This window comes from Triticum aestivum, chromosome 3B (genome assembly GCF_018294505.1).
Source record: "Triticum aestivum cultivar Chinese Spring chromosome 3B, IWGSC CS RefSeq v2.1, whole genome shotgun sequence".
Classification (NCBI taxonomy): Eukaryota; Viridiplantae; Streptophyta; class Magnoliopsida; order Poales; family Poaceae; genus Triticum; species Triticum aestivum.
In genome coordinates this window covers 480153978-480171298 of record NC_057801.1, presented here as the reverse complement: position 1 = coordinate 480171298, position 17321 = coordinate 480153978, and the positions used below count along the sequence as shown (strand labels likewise).

Here is a 17321-nt window from a genome sequence, read left to right as displayed (position 1 = left end):
TTTGGCGAGAAAATTTCTGATCTATTCATCAACTGTCAAGGCAGTACAATTCCTATTTTTATTTTTTAAACAGGGTTCCTAGATCAAATTGTCTGGGCTGGGACAAGAAAAGGAACATGCTCTTGACTGAGCGCGGGCCGCGGAGATGGTGAGGATGCCGAGCTGTCTGCGGCATGGTCGTTGCTCCTCCGGACTTGGTAGGAGGAGTGAGGAGGTCGATCCATCCTCGGCTTCGTCGTCGTCGTGCATCCGTCAAGAGATGCTCGCGCGCCGGGAGACGAATCCACATCTGCTCCTGCTCGACTGCTTCCAAATCGAGTGACGCATGCTTCTGCTTGCTATGGAGGCCGCTGCTCTGATCCGCTCCAACTGCCAGCGATGTTCCTCCTCAAGGTCAAGGTTGGTACCCATATTTGCTTCAGTTTGCTCTTCCCCCTCTCACTTACCTTCCCTCTCATGCATGCGCTTGGTTTCTTCCTCACGCAGGCAGGCTGGGTGGGCTCCTCGTCGGCGTCGGCTTTCCTGCCTGCCACTGCTTTCTGATGGAGCGGACCTTTGGATGCTCCTGTGCCTCTGGTGGTGGGCTAGGTAACTCTCTTTCTTTAATGTGCTCGTGGTCATCTTTATGCACTTCAAGCAGGGGGGCAAGCAGCTAGACTGAATACGAATCTCCTTGCAGTGTTTTACTAAAAGAAAAATCATAACAACATTACAAATAGTAAGTTGTTTCTCACTAACAAAACATCAGTTTAATTTGATGGTTCGACACTGATTTGCACTACTTGAGAAATTATTAGGATTTACAAACTAAACTGGACATTATAAACAGCAAGCAAAAAAACATGTCATAGAACCACCCCTTGTTGTTCCATGTAGAAAACTGAAACTATAACCATGTACTCCCTCTGTACAGAAATATAAGAGTGTTTAGATCACTACTTGCCCAAGCAACACCAACATAGATATGGGGGAGGAAGAGGAGACCTGGATGTCACGTTCCGTCTCCCATAAGTGACTGCGATGGGAGGATCATGTCTCCGACATCCTCCTGCAAGCCTGCAACTGCTGCCTGCCCTAGCAACGTAATAAGGCGAGCCTCCCGCCCCACAACTTATGGGAGCAAGAACTAGAGATAAAATATGATAACAAATGTTTACCAATATAATTATGATGTTGCCTGGGCAGTGAAGGTACTGGTGCCCGTGCGACGCATCATTGTTGTAATGGAAAATAGCATAATTTAGACGCCTAATTTGTAGTTGTGCAAGTTGTATCCTTTTTGAGGTGGAGCAACTTTGTGGTCTGCTAATTTAGAGAGACTGGTTGGCCTTCAATTATTTGTGTCGTTGCTTGATCCTACTAGCTCAGTGTGCATTGGTTGTTTAATTGTTTCCTGTTTATACCCCCTACACGCACTAACCTTTTTATCTAGCACTAATGGTATTTATTTTATCACAGGCTGGAACTGCTCTGTTGGATCCTTACCTTTCTTTTGCAGCGACACTGAATGGTTTGGCTGGTCCACAACACAGTCTCAGGTAATCTTGATTTTACATGGTGAATGTTCTCTGTTGCATCATGATCAACCTGTGCTTGCCAAATGGATCTCCTTAAACAAATTCTTCCTAATAAATTGCAAAAGTCCTAATGGAGAAAAATTATGTTCGTGCCCTTCTAAAATGATGTATGTACTTATTGGCTTTGCGAGTTCCTCGCAGATTGTGCTTTTCATTCTTATGTAGCAATCACTTCTCTAGGTGAAAAAATGATAGAAACAAATGCTCGGTTTAAATTTGTTAGATCCTTGATTCATTGCTAAGGTGTGCAATTTATTTTGGATAGGGATGGATGGTCAAGTTGTATATGGCTTCCACCATGTACGAGATGAAAAGCCATATCTTGCTCAAGGACCAGTTGCAAATAAGGTGCCGAAAGAAATTCCTTAATGGTGTAATATGTAGCGGCTTAATGCTTTAATGTATGTCATTGTTAAGTGATATCTTTATGGAAGCCCATAGTAATTTACTGAAATGTTTTGGTGAGGAGCTTAGCATTCAGAATGTGCTGGTTAGCAACATCTTCATCATTAGTTAAGTTGTCTTCTATCAGTAAGATATAAGTATGGCAGACTCATAGATCACGTGATGTTGCACATATATGAAAGAACTCATGCACCCAAGTTGTCCCATATTATTATTATGTGGACCCAGCTGTATACTTGATAGATAAGTTGGATGTGCAAGTTTTCTAGAATATGTAACTTCTGAATAACAAGAAACTGGTTTCAAACGCTCCTTTTCATTTGTTGTATCATAGTTATCGGGTACCTAAGAATTCTATGTCGTGGAAGGTAATGTCAAAATAGGTTTTTTGTGATGAGCGCAATTAAGAGTGTCAACACAATATTAAAACTAGATTAAACATTAGCTCTGACCAGATGGCAATATATTTTGTCATATTACAGGGTAGTTAAAGAGTGGATGCCCAACTGCTCTGATGTAGGCCGCTCCGAATCAATTATCCGATATATGGCATCTCTTGAAGGTAACTAAGAAACCGGCGACCCAGTTTTTGTTGTGCCTGCATTATTTGCTATGCCAGAATACTTTCCGTTACCCAGTTCTACTTTGGTATTTCCTTCTGCATCGGCTTATTAGATTTCAACCTTACATGTTCATCTTGGAAAAGATCTTACATCATAATTTGGTGTCTCCGTTCAGTGCTAATCAATAAAAAAAAATTGTTGTTTCTTGTAATGATGAACATATTATAGTTGTAGCATAATTAGATGATGATATTGTTAAAGGTTAACTGATTTATGAACATACTTCCATTATTATTTTGCATATCACCATTTCTTTTACTGTATACACGCTTTCAAAAGTTGGCTAGGTAATTGGTTCACACGTAGTGTGCAGTGACATACCTCATGCAAATATAATCCACGATATTGTCTATTTCTATTGTGTGCTCACATGACCACCGGAATATTTCACTAATTTATATGCTTAGGCAGGTTCACTGGATGATATGCATCATGGACCGTAGGTACTATTTGGTTTAGTTTAATACAATCTGCTGATATTAAGGTATAATAACTGAAAACTTCCAGAGGTTAATGGGAAGGCAGAACTGATAAGCATAAGCATAAGCAGCTAGAAATGTTTTGTCTGCTTGTGAACAGATAAAGCCAAAAAAGAATGTGCGTTATGAGTATAAAAATAGCACGCCATATGAGTATAAGTAAGAATACTAATGAGCTTTCGCTCATGCTTATGAACTGATCCATCTACTTATATAGAATGATGAGATGTGATCATGCACGTGCATTATCCAATTTCTTACTACTAATTAGATAAGTTCAGCTATAACGGAGTTGGTATCATGCCCTTTTACATTGTGTACATTGTTTGGTGTTCAAGATAAAATCATGCTGTTTTTTTTTCTCATTTGAATGTGAATGACATGATGCGTGTTTCTGTGCTCGCTGGTCCTCTTTTGTCCTGACCATTATGAATTTATAGCATTTCATATATACATAATTAATTTTTCCCATTTAGATATCATATGATTTTCCTTCGACCAATACTACTATTTATGGTCTCATGCCTCTCTGTCAGGATTCTCAGTGGTCTCATGCCTCTCTGTCAGGATTCTCCCAGTTTGAAAGAGGTACACAAACGTTACTTTCTTTGTCAGGGTTTGTCTACATTTATCTTTAAGGCTACAACCTGGAGTCTCATGGGGGTGTGAAGATGATACCCAAGTAATCTAGGGCATTGCTTTGTTAGGGGTTCACTTATGTACAAGAATGGCATGTTCTTTCTTGTGTAATATATCGTGGTTTTTTTCTGCTCAACACCATCTAGACTATGTATCACTGTAACCTGCTTTATGGTTTGGACCTGAGCGCTGGAGCATGGTGCTGGACAGGGAACGAGTCCCTAAGACCGCTCTTTGGAATTCCAATATAGATGAAGATAGAAGTGAAATTTGAGGGCCAACAAATATGTTGTATCGTGGATGTCCCCCTTTACATCATTGTTTTATGAAATGCACTAACGCTCCTGGAAGGTTGTTCTGAGTATATTTGTATATTTTTTACAACAAGTATGATTTGGTGTGAAGTTATCCAATGTCGTGTGATGAATCTTGATGTTTAGTATTGAATCATTAGTAAGTGTTTAGTAACCTGCTTTTTTAGATGTTACCTTTGTAGCGAAGTTGTTTTTGGCATAACTTTAATCTATATTGGGCAGTTGCCTTGCTTATGCATGGATGTGCTGCAAACTTTGTTTTAGATTAGGACATTGCTCTCTCATGTTCGCCCTCTTGGTACTGAACTGGATGGAAGTGGTTACCTTTCATGGTCTCATGAATGTACTGAACAATCTCACGACGATGTTGAACTCGATGATGTCTTCTATTAGAAATGAATGTTTCTTCTTCTTTTTCCTCCTCTTCTTCTTCTTCGTTATTTTATTGTCCTATTTCAATACGTACGCTAAACCAGGATTTCTACTAACTCGAGAATTACTTGCTTCACCATATCGTTAGGACCGGCACCCTCGCGCCAAGGCGCGTTGCCGATCTGGTTAACATTTTAGGTTAATGCCTTGCTGGATGCCATTTTAGGCTGTTGTGTACATGTGGGTAGTTCATTGGCGCCTAGGTTCTGTGGTCTATATTTGTGAGCTACTCATTATAGTCGTTGTCGATATTAACTCCTGTGCATGTTTGCTTCTGAATCAATCATCTGCTCTCTACTACATGTAAGTGAAATTGCAGTTTGGATTTCTGATGTCTGGATATTAACTCTTGCAGGGTGTGTGAGAACATCTCCATTGTCCTCTGCAGTAACAAGGTTTCTGTGAAGAACTGGCAGGTTAAAGCCAAGAGCAACTACAACTAGGAGAAGCCCTTCCTTTACCTTGCAAGGAAGCTGGCTGGTAATTGTCTCCCTCCCCATTGCTTTCATTTGCCTGTGACCTCACATCATATATGTATTTTAGTGTTCTGGTTCCATAAACAAATGGATTGGCGATTTGCCTTTGATGCAACTTGTGCAGGCACAAAGCTGAGCATGCGGCGCGGTTACTGCCTGATGACCATGACAATCTGATCGAGTAGATCAATCATGAGTTCTATCATACTTTGAGCCAAATCTTCGTGCTTTTTTCTTTTATTTGGTTATACTGTGTAAATAGGAATCAATAATAAAAGTAGATGGTACAAAGTTAATATATATCTTCATTTGTCCATTGGTCTTGCGAAGCAAGTTAATATATATCTTCATTGGTCTTGCGAAGCAAGTTAATATATATCTTCATTTATATAGCATCTCTGGTGTTCCATTATGTTCAGCTTGGTCCCTTAGTTACTTTCTCGGCCCTCTTGGCTGCCACCGAATGGATTTTTATATTTTTGTATATCTTGCTCAGTGTCCTATGCTCCATATACGCTTTTCTATATATTAAAACAGTTGCATGAAAGTGATACATATATGTGATGATCTCTGACTTGACCTGTGCTGGGATTACTCCTGCAGCAGTCAGTATCCAGTACAACGGGTTCTGGGACGTGGGGTGGAGTAGCTACGACGGGGAGGAGCCCTGCGATGACCTTGATGCCTACTACCGCTACCACCAGCATCAAGTCAGAAAAGGAAGGTACTAACTAAACTACATAAATATTCCTAGCTTCGGAAAGAAAAGATTTTAACTCGGGCCGCCCTGAACAACCCTGTGATGTGTCGTTTGGACATGTGAATTCAATTGGTAGCATTGATAGATAAACTGAGCCGGCTATGAGTGCTCTGGCTAGAGAGTTTCTGAATTTTTACGTCCCTGCTATCTCTTGGTCATATACTTTTAGGTTACAGCTCAATAACAGAAAAACATCAGAAAATAATCAAATGGATGCAAATAATTTCAGTTCTAAAATACAACTTTATCTTTTGGCATGGTCTTATCTTGATGCGATTTCCATTCCAGAATATGAATTGTTTCCAGAAAGTGTCGTTTTAGTTAATAGACTACAGTCAGTATTATTCTTTGGATGCCTGCAACCTCCAACTAATTGTATTTGTATAACCATATCTATATATTTGGGTTGTGCTTGTAATCTAGAAACAAGGCATCAAATCCAGATATTCAAGCACATACTAATTTCTTCGAACATGCTACATTGAGTAAAGAAGCTGTATTTGCCAAAATTACTTTTGTTTACACTTGAAATTGTTCAATATGTATCCATTGCAAAACAAGGCATTTTGATAACACTCCTATGACAAGTGTGTTTTATATATTTTAGAAATGGGCATCATCTAGCTGGACCGCTAATATTTGTACAGGGTAGCAATTTTGTTTTGGACTCATTACTATTTTCTATATATGATTATCATATGAGGTGGTGGTGGACTGATGGTTACCCCTTGGCCCAAAGGTTGAGGAAGATCACTCAACTAGCCCTCTGTCCAGCTGTGTGACATGCATATGCAGTAGGCCTATGTGTTTCAAATTATAGGAGTGATCTTGATTTGTTATGTTGAATGCGGCGCCTTAATCATGCTCTGTAAGAGTGCTATTAATTAGAAACTTCCATACTACTCCCTCCGTTACTTTATATAAGGTGTATTTATTTTTCCAAAAGTCAAACGAGGCCATGTTTGACCAAGTTTTTAGAAAAATATATCAAATTGTTTCCAAAAGTCAAACGAGGCTAAAATATTTTGGTTTGAGCTTGAGACTTGGTTACAGCAGAAATTTCTCATGGAATATACTTAAATCCATGGAAAATAATAAATTGAGGTCTTTTATTATTGTTTTGCAGGTTATGAATATGATCTTATTGTGCTCCACTTGATCCATAACTAAATGTCACAATAGTAGCTCATATGCACTTCTGCTTTGCTGTACAACCATTTATTGCTTTGTATTGCCAGCATGCTCTAAAATGCTTAGAACATGCTTTTGCAGACTGCTTTTTTATGGGGAGAGGTTTAATTGTTTCAACCAAGTCAAAGGCAAAAGGAAGGCACACATCTGCTTCCCTCCTGGTGTTCACATATACTGTTGATGTTGAAATAATTATTGAAGACTGAACTATAGAAAGATGGGATTAGAATTAGGAGATATGTAAATATGTAATTTCTCTCGAAGATGGGCTCAGAATTAGAAGAACCATATCTGTTGATCTCTTTCACTATTGTTAGGACCAACTTTTTTATATCATGATACATTTTCCATGTTCAAATTCCTAAAGCACTGAAGAGAGGTTTCAATTTCCTAATAGTACATGTTCAAATTGTTGTTGTATGTGACCTTAGATAGAAGGATGTGCACTTGTGATTATCCCTTTCCCTTTTTGTATCAGAGCTTTGTGCCAAAAAACTGCTACCTTGCAACATTAATCTTGGCTGAAATTGTGCACCTTTACTAGATCAATCATGTCATGTTTGTCAGTGTTAAATAATTAGGCACATAATAAGATGAGATCATAGTGTAATCAAGTTTTGTGCCTAAAAAAATCTTGGAGGATATCTGTGTATAGTAGGCTTATTATGTTTTCTGGGTGCCTTGTAGAATACTAAGATAAAATAAATTTAATTTCATCTTTTATATTCTTTTATGTTAAAGAGGCTACATTGTATCCAGATCACTTAATATTATCCAAAGTGATTCTCTTTCATACAGACCAAATTAGTTCCTCGCTGTCCATGAGACGCACTATTTGAATAGTTTGCCTAACGTGACATGTCCTTTAGCATATCCATGCAGTGCAACATGCAAGCAAATCAAATGAAGGATTGTGGACAAAGTTATATATCAAGCAAATCGGAAGAAGGCGTGTGGACAAAGTTATATATCTAACAGTCAACCATGTAGTTTACTATTATGCAGTATGAAAAACAGTGTAAATAAGTTATCTGAGACTAATACTGCTATGGCCTGCTTTTGGTTTCTATCATACCAAACCTTGCTTAGGTATTTCATGTCACATTTTATAACAAATGCGCTGATGGCATGTAGATAGGGCCATTTTTTAGATATTTTACAGGGTGATTACTGTTGTGAGTATCTACCAACACCTACTCTTTGAGTAATATCAGATATATTTCTATACTGAGATATAGAGTAATATCAGATGTTAATCGGAAAAGAGTTATATCAGGGGTTTGACCATTGAACTTTTTTTTATTCCATCCTGATTAAGTTGTCCTGTACATGTATTAAACTTGCCTTTCTACTAATGCATAATGCAGTTTGAACTTCCACTGCTTGGCCATATCAGTTGGACTGGCACCCTCGCGCCGAGGCGCGTTGCCGATCTAGTAGGTAATATACTAGAAGGGTTGGGAATGCTTTGCTGCGCCATTGGTGTTATTTGGTTTCTTAAATAAATCACTTTGTTTCAGAATATAAGGTGTATTACTTTTTTAAATAGTCAAACCTTTTAAGTTTGAACAAATTTGTAGAGAAAATATATCAAAATCTATAATATTATATCAATATGGTTAGATTAATCATGAAATGAATTTTCATTTTTTTTGTTTAATATTGTGGATGTCGATATTTTTGCTCGAAAATTGGTCAAAGCTTAAGAAATTCGACTTTTGATTAAACTAATACCCCTTATAGTTTGGGACTGATGGAATATTTAGTTTGACAGGTGAGGGAGATGATGGGGCGTGTTTTATTTTTATTTATAATGTGATGATTTGGTGGGCCTTTTGTGGTTGATTATATGTTATCCACTAACCAACTTATATTTATGTGAGAAAAAATTTATGTCGGTGGTTTAATGTACTATATTTGTGCTACATTATCACATGGGTTTTCTGTATGGCGGGATGGCGCGTGGGATTGATATATTTTTATAGGTCAGTTGTTGCTAATTGATTTCAAAAATCGTTGACCCGGTCAAAATCGTAAGACAAATCCCAAATTGAATATCTCAATTGGATGAAAGGGTTTCAAAATTAGAGAACATATTGAATTAAAAGAATTGAATGAGAGCCCAGGAAATTGTTGACCCAGTCAAAATTGGGTGACCCGGTCCTAAATTGAATACCTCAATTAATGGTGATACCTTAAAAAGTAGGAAGCACAGTGTATAGTATAAAAGAATTCAATGAAAAAGTTTTGAGAAATTGTTGATTCCATCAAAAAAATTGGCCCAATTCTAGTTGGAGACCTGAATTGATTGTCGACGCTTTAAAACTAGGAAGCATAGTGTATATATATAAAGGATATCTGTAGTCGGTACCTCGAGGATCGGACGAGCAGCATTGCCGGGCGAACCAGGAGAAAGGGCGCCATCAACACTGGTGTGGGAGAGGGCTCCGCGGGGTACCCAGATCCAGTCACGGCGGCCGCAACGGAGGACGGAGATCCGAGCGTCGCGGACGCAAGAGCGTCATCCCTTGACGCTGAGCCGAGCCTTGGAGAAGAGAGAGGTCAAGCACGGGACTCCGGATCTAGCCTGGGCAACTGCAGAGCTAGCCGAAGAAGGGAGATCGAGGCGCCGCCGCCAAGGGCGCTCACCCGACACGGGTGCTGCCGCGGGAGCCCATCAGCGGCTCTCCATGTAAAAGTAAAGTTACCACATATGATGTACAAAGGCCACCGACCTTAGCGATCTGACAGGCAGCGGCATGCAACTATGTTTTTGGCATGCTCTCCACATCAGGAATTCTCTTTCCAACTATCAAGTCCCACACTTACAGATTAGCTCTGTACTACGTTTTTTTAACCGGGCTAAACCCCTTTCCATTATTAAAACATAACTGAAATACAGCCGATCCAAAAGTTCAGGAGACTGCTCTGTTCTTCGTTGCAACAGCTTTTCAATGATCCAACTAATTACCTCGGGAAAAGCATTCTCAGAGTGCAAATGTACTTCTACATGAAAATATGGTTATTTGGAGAGTTCTACATGAAAATATGGTTATTTGGAGTATATTGGTTCCTGCAAAGGAAAGTAAAATTTCCATTTGGACATCTAGTGTTCGCTACTTTGCTTTGGTGAAAATAACTGAAGCATATTTCTTGTAGTTTGTGTGATCAGATACTCAGTTATTAATTACATCAGAATCTTACACTCAAAACCTATGAAACAAACATTCGTACCATAATGCCGGAATGGGCAATGCAAACAAAAAACAGTTACTCTAGTATATATGGAATACAAAAACAGTAAAGTGATAGAGTAATTCATGGTTGTGTTACTATAAAACATATATCATGCTCTTGTGTGTGGCTATACTTTGATGGAATGCATAGCATTCATAGAGATACTGTATTATTAATGTATCAAAGCATGTCACATGCAGATTAATGTGAAAGGTAAGTTTCTTTGAACTTACAGTGGTGTTAGACATGTCATGTTTGTGGACTTGATTATGAAATTCACAAATTCATTCTCATCATGAAGCACCGTGTTGACCTTCAACTGACAAAAAAGAACAGTAAAAGTAGTATAAGACAAACACATATGAATTACACTAGAAAGGAGCATAAAAATGATACTCCCTTCAATCCATATTAATTGAATGCAATGAAGTAAAACAAGGCATCTGAAGTCAAGAGAATATAAGTATCTCTTGTACCTTAATTTTGCACCAACACTCAGCCCACATTTTCCGGAAACCTACATCACTACATGTAGCAGCTGTCATGTAATCTGCGATGTTAATGATCATATCTTTTAGGATCACCTCTGAAAGCTCCATTGCATCTGAAGTCTCATAAACAATGCGACCAACTATAATTCCAACGTTCGTTGAGGACATCTTAATGTTAGCCTGGATTTGCTCGCATGCCTCAGGAGCCACAGTGTACTTCTTAGTGCGCTCAACTATCGCAGTTTTACTCGCTGTTGCAAACTCCACGCACAAATTGTGCAGTGTTTCTTCAGTTCGGTTTATGACTGTAACATCAAGCACAATATCATAATATCGATTTAAGGTAACTAATCCTTCAGCATACACAGGATCACTGAACCCTGTCAACTGAACAAGGCGTTTCAGTTTATTTGCATCATATGTGCCCTTCATAACTTCACCAGTTGCAGCCATTAAATCACCTCGGACCTCATCTTCCAACTCAAGTTGGTCCAGTTCCTACGGAAAAAAATGCAAAGAAATTAATGGTAGTATAGAGAATCACACACAGTAAGTTAACACACCCTCGAAAAGACGATCGAGGACTATGGCTTTGTTATCAGCTATAGAGTATAGAGAATTCCAGGACATTAATTTAACACGCCCTCAAAAAAGATGTGGACTATGGCTTCGTTATCAGCTATTGTTATACAGTGACAGAAGTAACACTGCTTTGTTATCCCTCTGATATAATACAGTACTATAAGTATTCAACATATAGCTCCAGGCACCATTAGTGGTTGAAGGATGTACTATTTGTGAAGGAGCAATTAATTTTCCTAATATAAGTGATTGTATACTAAGATGAAGAATCACTGAACGATACAAAGTACGCCTAGTAGGAAATTGTTCATTATCCCGAATGGAGAAATTAATTTGGGGTGAAAATGGAATGTCAGGAAAAATGCACCAATGTATTGATTACTGAACGTATCAAGGCAAATGTTTCTTTTCTAGATATGCATGCATCATTCCATGATTTAACTGGAACTTAATGAAGTAGTAAGAGAAATCAATCAGAACTCCTAAGTAATTTCTCTCTCACCCTCCTGCTCCTCAGGTGGTAGAAATCAATGGAATCATCAGGATGTGCATAGGCATTATGTGCCTTGACCTTCATCTTCTCATTCTTCATGAACTGCTTCTCAGCAATGACCATCTTTGTGAAGCTCTGGCGGCATGACAGCAACCAGACCTTCCTTGCATGATCATCAGTGCTACAAAGCAACCTAATACAAAACACAATCCTGTCATATGAGTCGCTGTCAATAGGGTGGGGAAGGTAAGAGCACTTCCCCAGCTGCAGTATAGACACCATGATCAGCAAGGACTCCGCCGATGCATTGTTTGTTACCACCTTAGATGGCTGAACCTCCTCCAGCCTCAACACAAGCTTGGCCAACGTACATGCAACAACAGCAGCCAAGTGAAAATCACCCGACATAATGAGAAATCTGAGATTATGCCTGGAATCAAACAACCCACTAGTAAGAGCAGGATTAAAAATGGAATCATCGGTCGCAGCACTCTGTGTGGCACAAGTGTCATTTAGAAGAGCGACAAGTAGTCTTTTAGAAAATAGAGTAGATGAGTCCATGGCTGGATGGTCTGGCTTGGATGAATCAATTGACTCGCTTTCCTCGGAGACAGCATAGAAGGGCTGATCTCCAAGTGACTCCTTAATAGTAGAAATGGCTTTCTCGACCTCAAATAGCGAAAGCGAGTACTCCCCAAGGATCCAGAGAGCACACGAACAGATGAAGGAATCCTTGATCTTATATAATGTACCAATCAGCTCATGTATAATGGAGAAACGCATGAAAGGTTTGGTCTCGATGACCTCACGCATAAACAGAACAACATCAGATGCTGAAGCAACATCACCATAACCAAGGAAGCCCAAGAGGAGGTGCACCACTGGTCCAGCCACTTTTGGGTATACCACGGCACAGGCATGGATCGCCTGCAGTAGCATCTGGTAGTACTCATTGGCAAACTCCAGCAGACTGTACATTAATTCATAGACCTCCTCCTTCAGGGCAAACACCACGTCCCCCACATTTTGTGGGGTGAGCAAACCAAGCACCAAATCCAGAACTTTCTTCTTGACAACCAGATCAGGGCTAGCGAGTTCGCGCAGAATGTCCATGACAAAATTGACCATCATGTAACGGTGCGAGATGTGCAGCTCGTGCAGGCGGTCCAATATAATGAGCTTCACATTGCTGTCACGTTGTGAATTGAGCAACTGGCAGTAGGTTTTTGCAGCAGCGTTGATCAAGGTCGGTGTATGGGACACAGACAACAGCGTGCACGCGCAGTGATACACAACAGCAGTTGAGCCAGTAGAGAGGAGGGAGCTGATGACCTCAATATACCTGCGACAGAAAAGGCGTCTGTGATGGTTCTTGTGAGGGTGGTTGACACAGACTTTGCGGAAGAAATCAAGGGCGGCCATCTGGAGGGGGTCAGGCCACTCGGTGAAGCCGACAGCATTGCTGAGCAAGTAGAAGATGGCCTGAACCTGGGAGCAGTCGCAGAGACTGAGGAACGCGTTCCTCCGTGCAGTTGGGTCCTGCTCGATGACGAGAGCACGTCCCACAATGTAAGACGCATCTGGGAGGAGCTGCTTGCCATCACGCAGGCGGTAGATCGCTGAGATGGCAGAGAACACATGTCGGCGGACGAAAGGGTGCTGGTGCTTGAGGTTGGCAAGAACGGCAGGCACAAGAGGCTCGAGCAGCTCCGGCTCGTTGAGCCGACAAAGGAACCGCAGTGTGACGCCGCGGATGTACTCATTGGGGTGTTGGAGGTTGTTGCGGAGGATGTGGGAGATGAGGATCATCTCCGGGCTGACCTTGCCGGAGGCTCCGTCCCGTTTGTCGACGACCTCGAGGTAGAGGAGGAGGAGCCTTTGGATGACGTGTTCCTCGGAGGGGACAACGTAGCGGACGACGGTGGCAAGGAGGTGCGGGATCGTGTAGCCGTTGAGGAGGAGCATGATGGCGCGCTTCAGGGCGTCGACCTTGGCGCCGACGTCGCTACCCTCGAGGTCCGCCTTGATCTTCTCGGCCGTGGAGAGGCAGCTCTTATCCAAGGGCACCAGAAAGGTGCACCGGGACTCCTCGCTCATGGTCGGCGGCCGCTGGGCCGGATCCAGATCTGATCTGCCACGACCGAGATCTGCGACGCTTGATATGACCTGTGGGGTGGATCTGGGAGGAGGGCACCTGAAGAAGGGATGCCCGCCGGTGTAGAGACTGAACGCCGAGAAGTTCGACTGGCAGTCCGCCGGAATTTTTTCCTCGTGCGGAGCTTGTACCGCCCCGAGAACTAGAGTCGCCTTTGTGTCAGACGACGAATAGAGTCGGGCTCTGCCGACAGGGCTGAATTGCCATCTATCGTCGTCCGGGGATTTGATGATAACCCCCCAGTTCGTGTGCCTTTGAAGGGGGGGTTATCATCAAATCTCCGGACGACGATAGATGGCAATTCAGCCCTGTCGGCAGAGCCCGACTCTATTCGTCGTCCCAGTCCGAGCGCACTCCTTTTTGTTTCCTCTTTTTTTTCCCAAATGATATAACGCTCACAAGCAAAAATGCTACTTCCTCTCTCTCAGTTTACAGAGCGTGCGTGTATCCCTAGGTCGTTAATTTGACCAACCTAATACAAGTCATATATTACAAAAAATATAATAATATAAACTTCAAATGTTCTATTTTTAAAAGATATAATTTTTGTGTTATATAGTTTATATTAGGGTGGTCAAATTGGCAACCTAGATATACGCGTAGGACTTGTAAACTGAGACGGAGGGAGTACCCTTATGTAATTAGACTAAGGATAACATTTCGAGCCGGGGCGCCGGCCGAAAATTGGGCCGGTCGCACCCGAGCCTTGCGATCCGTCTGGATCGTGCGTCGTACAGGGCCACGAGCATTACTTCTCCAAATCGTTTTTTCCCTTTTCTTGCACTTCTTCTTCCTCACGATGTGGGGTTAGTTGGAACCGTTCTTTTCCTTCATCTCCGCACCCCACGCACAGGCATGACGCCCCCTTGCTGTTAGGGCAAGCCACGAGGGGCGAAGAAGACGGCAAGGGCCGCAGAAGTCGCCACGGGGGGAGTTGCAAGAGTTTTGCGCACGACGCTGTTAACCGTCGATGTCTCACGAGTCACGACCAGCCATGGCGTCTGATAGCTGAGATGATGCTACAACCATTCTTGAGAAAAGCTTCCACCGTTTAATTCAAAAGCTTCAACCGACAGTATACAAAGCTTCAACTGGACAACTTTGCGACCGAAGAGCTACAACCGTGTATATGAAAAGTTTCGGTTATAGTTTGAAAAAGTCCCAATCGAACCACCGCGAACTAAAAAAGCTACAATCATACTCTTATATGAAAGCGTCAACCGACGACCCTATAATGTTGTAAGCGACATACGGAGTTGATACAACCGGTGCGCGGCGATGCTGCAAACAGGTGAGCGACGGGCGCCGATGGACATGGAAAAAAAGCTTCAATAATGGAAAAAAGTTTCAAACGGCTTAAGAAAAGCTTCAACCCGCGATGAAAAAAGCTTCAGTCGGCTTCAGAAAAAGCTTCCACTCTATGTAAAAAGCTTCAACCGGCGTGGAAAAAAAGATTCCATTGCGTGAGAAAAAGCTTCAACCGGCGTTTTGATTTTTGTGCGAACGACGATGTTGAGGACTGCGGCCGGCAGCATGGTTGTGCAGCGACGAACGTGCTACGATGACGACGGCTAGGAGCTGCAACTACAGATACGGCAGGCGTGCTAGAAGGCAGCGATGATTTGCTACAGGAGCGACCCATCCTTGCTGGAACCGCCGGCGGTTGGTGCTGCGAGGAACCGGGGAGGTTGGTGTCGTCTTCTTCGTTCAGGAACCGGGGAGGTTGGTGCTGCGAGGACGACCGCCGGTGACGAGGGCGGCAAGAGGGCGAGGACGGCCAGCGAGCTGGCTGGCGCATTGAAGGATCACGGCATGGACGCGGGTGACAGGCCTCATGGATTTTTCTTTGTCCTGTTTTCCTGAACGAAGCAGTTACAACAACGAAGATCGTGCGGCTACAACCATCCAGATCGTACGTGCGCGATAGGACCGGCCGAAAGTTTCGGCCGGCGCACCGGCGCTTATCATCGCCCCTTAGACTAACTGCTAATCCCTCCGCGCCCCCCTATTCCAACTGGGTGGGGTCCTTCTCCTAATTTCCTCCAACTAAAAAATGCCACCTAAGCCATTACGTTACTTTACATTGGATTGCTACGTAGGTGTAGCATTGCTACGCTCACATGTGTGGCAGTTTGCACTTCGTCCACACGCGCTAATCACCGTTGTTTTGCGGTGCGTGAATCTTACAGCAATCAACCGGATTCTTCCGTGCACTTAGGCATAGTGTGGTGTGCGGGTGGTAGACCACTCGCCCAAACGGCCTCCAGCACGACCCACACCGCGCGGTTGCCAGATTCGTGGTGCGGTGGAACTGCCGCCGGCCCGGACACACGCACGATCGCCACCTCCCCTCTTTCACGGCACATAGTTGTTTTTCTCTGCGTTGTCTTCTCCTCTCCCATTTCTTCTTCTCATTTCCCCTCTCCTCGGCCTTGTTGAGACAGAGCCTCGACGAGTGGACGTTACGCGGCGATGCAGAGGCGATTCCCGGTCGAATCTACGGTGAGACAGCGACGGAAGTCTCATGGTGGCATGTTGACGTTGCCGGAGCGCACGCAGCATCATCGCCGGAGACTGAACCATGCATAGGTATCGCAATCGAATCCCTGCATTTCGTCCCCCCCTCTCTGTTTCTGTGTGCTGAATCATGGCGAATCTTAGGCGCAACGGCGAGCTCTGTTGTTTCTCGTCGGCGGGGAGACTCTGACGCGTAGCTAGATCGGATTGCGCTCGAGTTGTAATCGTGGGGATGGTTCGCCTGTTAGTAGGGATTCATGCTCTGTTTTGGAGAGATGGCTCGATTTTTGAAATCTGAGTACATTGCTCGGTGTTTGCGTTCATCATTTTCAGTTCCTCTTGTTTGATTTTCGTTCAATCCATAATTTGCTAGTAGGCATTCGCTCCATGTTTGCTGGAAATCAGAGGTTGAGATCATGGTTGGAACCCTAGATCTAGAGGTGGTTCCCGTACTGAGTTTGTGTAGGGTTCATGGTAGTTTGCTCTGGGTAATTATGTGCAGGGGTGATGGCAATCCTTTGGTTAGTGAAACGCGTTCAGTTGCCTTGTTGTTGTGTGCGAACACGGCAACTATGTGTTTTCAAGTTATCTGCAATTTGATGTACTGCTTACACAACACATGGCAACTTCCTCTGGCACCCAATACACCCATTTGCCATGTGTTTGCAGTGTTGTAGGGCAACTGCCTCCCGGGGTTCGTTGTTGTAGGGCAACTTTGTGCTTCTACATTAACCCGCATTTTTTGTCGTGTTGCCTACACAACACATGACAACTTATCTATTGTCCCCAACCGCCATTTTTTGCCATGCGTTTGAAGTGTTGTACAGCAAACATGGCAAATATGGCACTATAAGATTTTTATTGCCATACTACTTAGTTAGCAGATGGCAACTTGCTATTTTTAGTTCGCAAAACAATGTTTACTGCTATCCTTTTTGCAGGGCCATATG

The 17321-nt window shown here is 42.6% G+C and overlaps 2 protein-coding genes across 6 annotated transcripts; one reads left to right on the top strand and one right to left on the bottom strand.

The window, feature by feature from the left end:
• LOC123070478 (coatomer subunit beta-1) lies at positions 1-14076 on the bottom strand. Its single transcript, XM_044493712.1, has 5 exons — positions 11709-14076; positions 10610-11122; positions 10367-10452; positions 9268-9441; positions 1-686 (listed from the first exon to the last, which is right to left on the bottom strand). Exons 1-5 carry the CDS (start codon positions 13794-13796, stop codon positions 653-655), a joined length of 2895 nt encoding a protein of 964 aa, XP_044349647.1. The 5' UTR covers positions 13797-14076; the 3' UTR covers positions 1-652.
• On the top strand, positions 527-7304 carry LOC123070479 (uncharacterized). 5 transcript variants are annotated; one of them, XR_006433747.1, is made up of 8 exons: positions 527-588; positions 1459-1538; positions 1843-1925; positions 2465-2544; positions 3621-3672; positions 4825-4949; positions 5552-5669; positions 6978-7304. XR_006433747.1 is itself a non-coding variant. In XM_044493713.1 (6 exons), the coding sequence occupies exons 1-5, from the start codon at positions 543-545 to the stop codon at positions 3665-3667; spliced, it is 336 nt and encodes a 111-aa protein (XP_044349648.1). In that variant the 5' UTR covers positions 533-542; the 3' UTR covers positions 3668-3672; positions 4825-5111. The 5 variants fall into 5 exon arrangements, 1 of the variants encoding a protein (XP_044349648.1); XR_006433746.1 differs by having other exon boundaries at positions 5549-5669; XR_006433745.1 differs by having other exon boundaries at positions 5552-7304.
• Positions 14077-17321: the final 3245 nt, after the last annotated feature.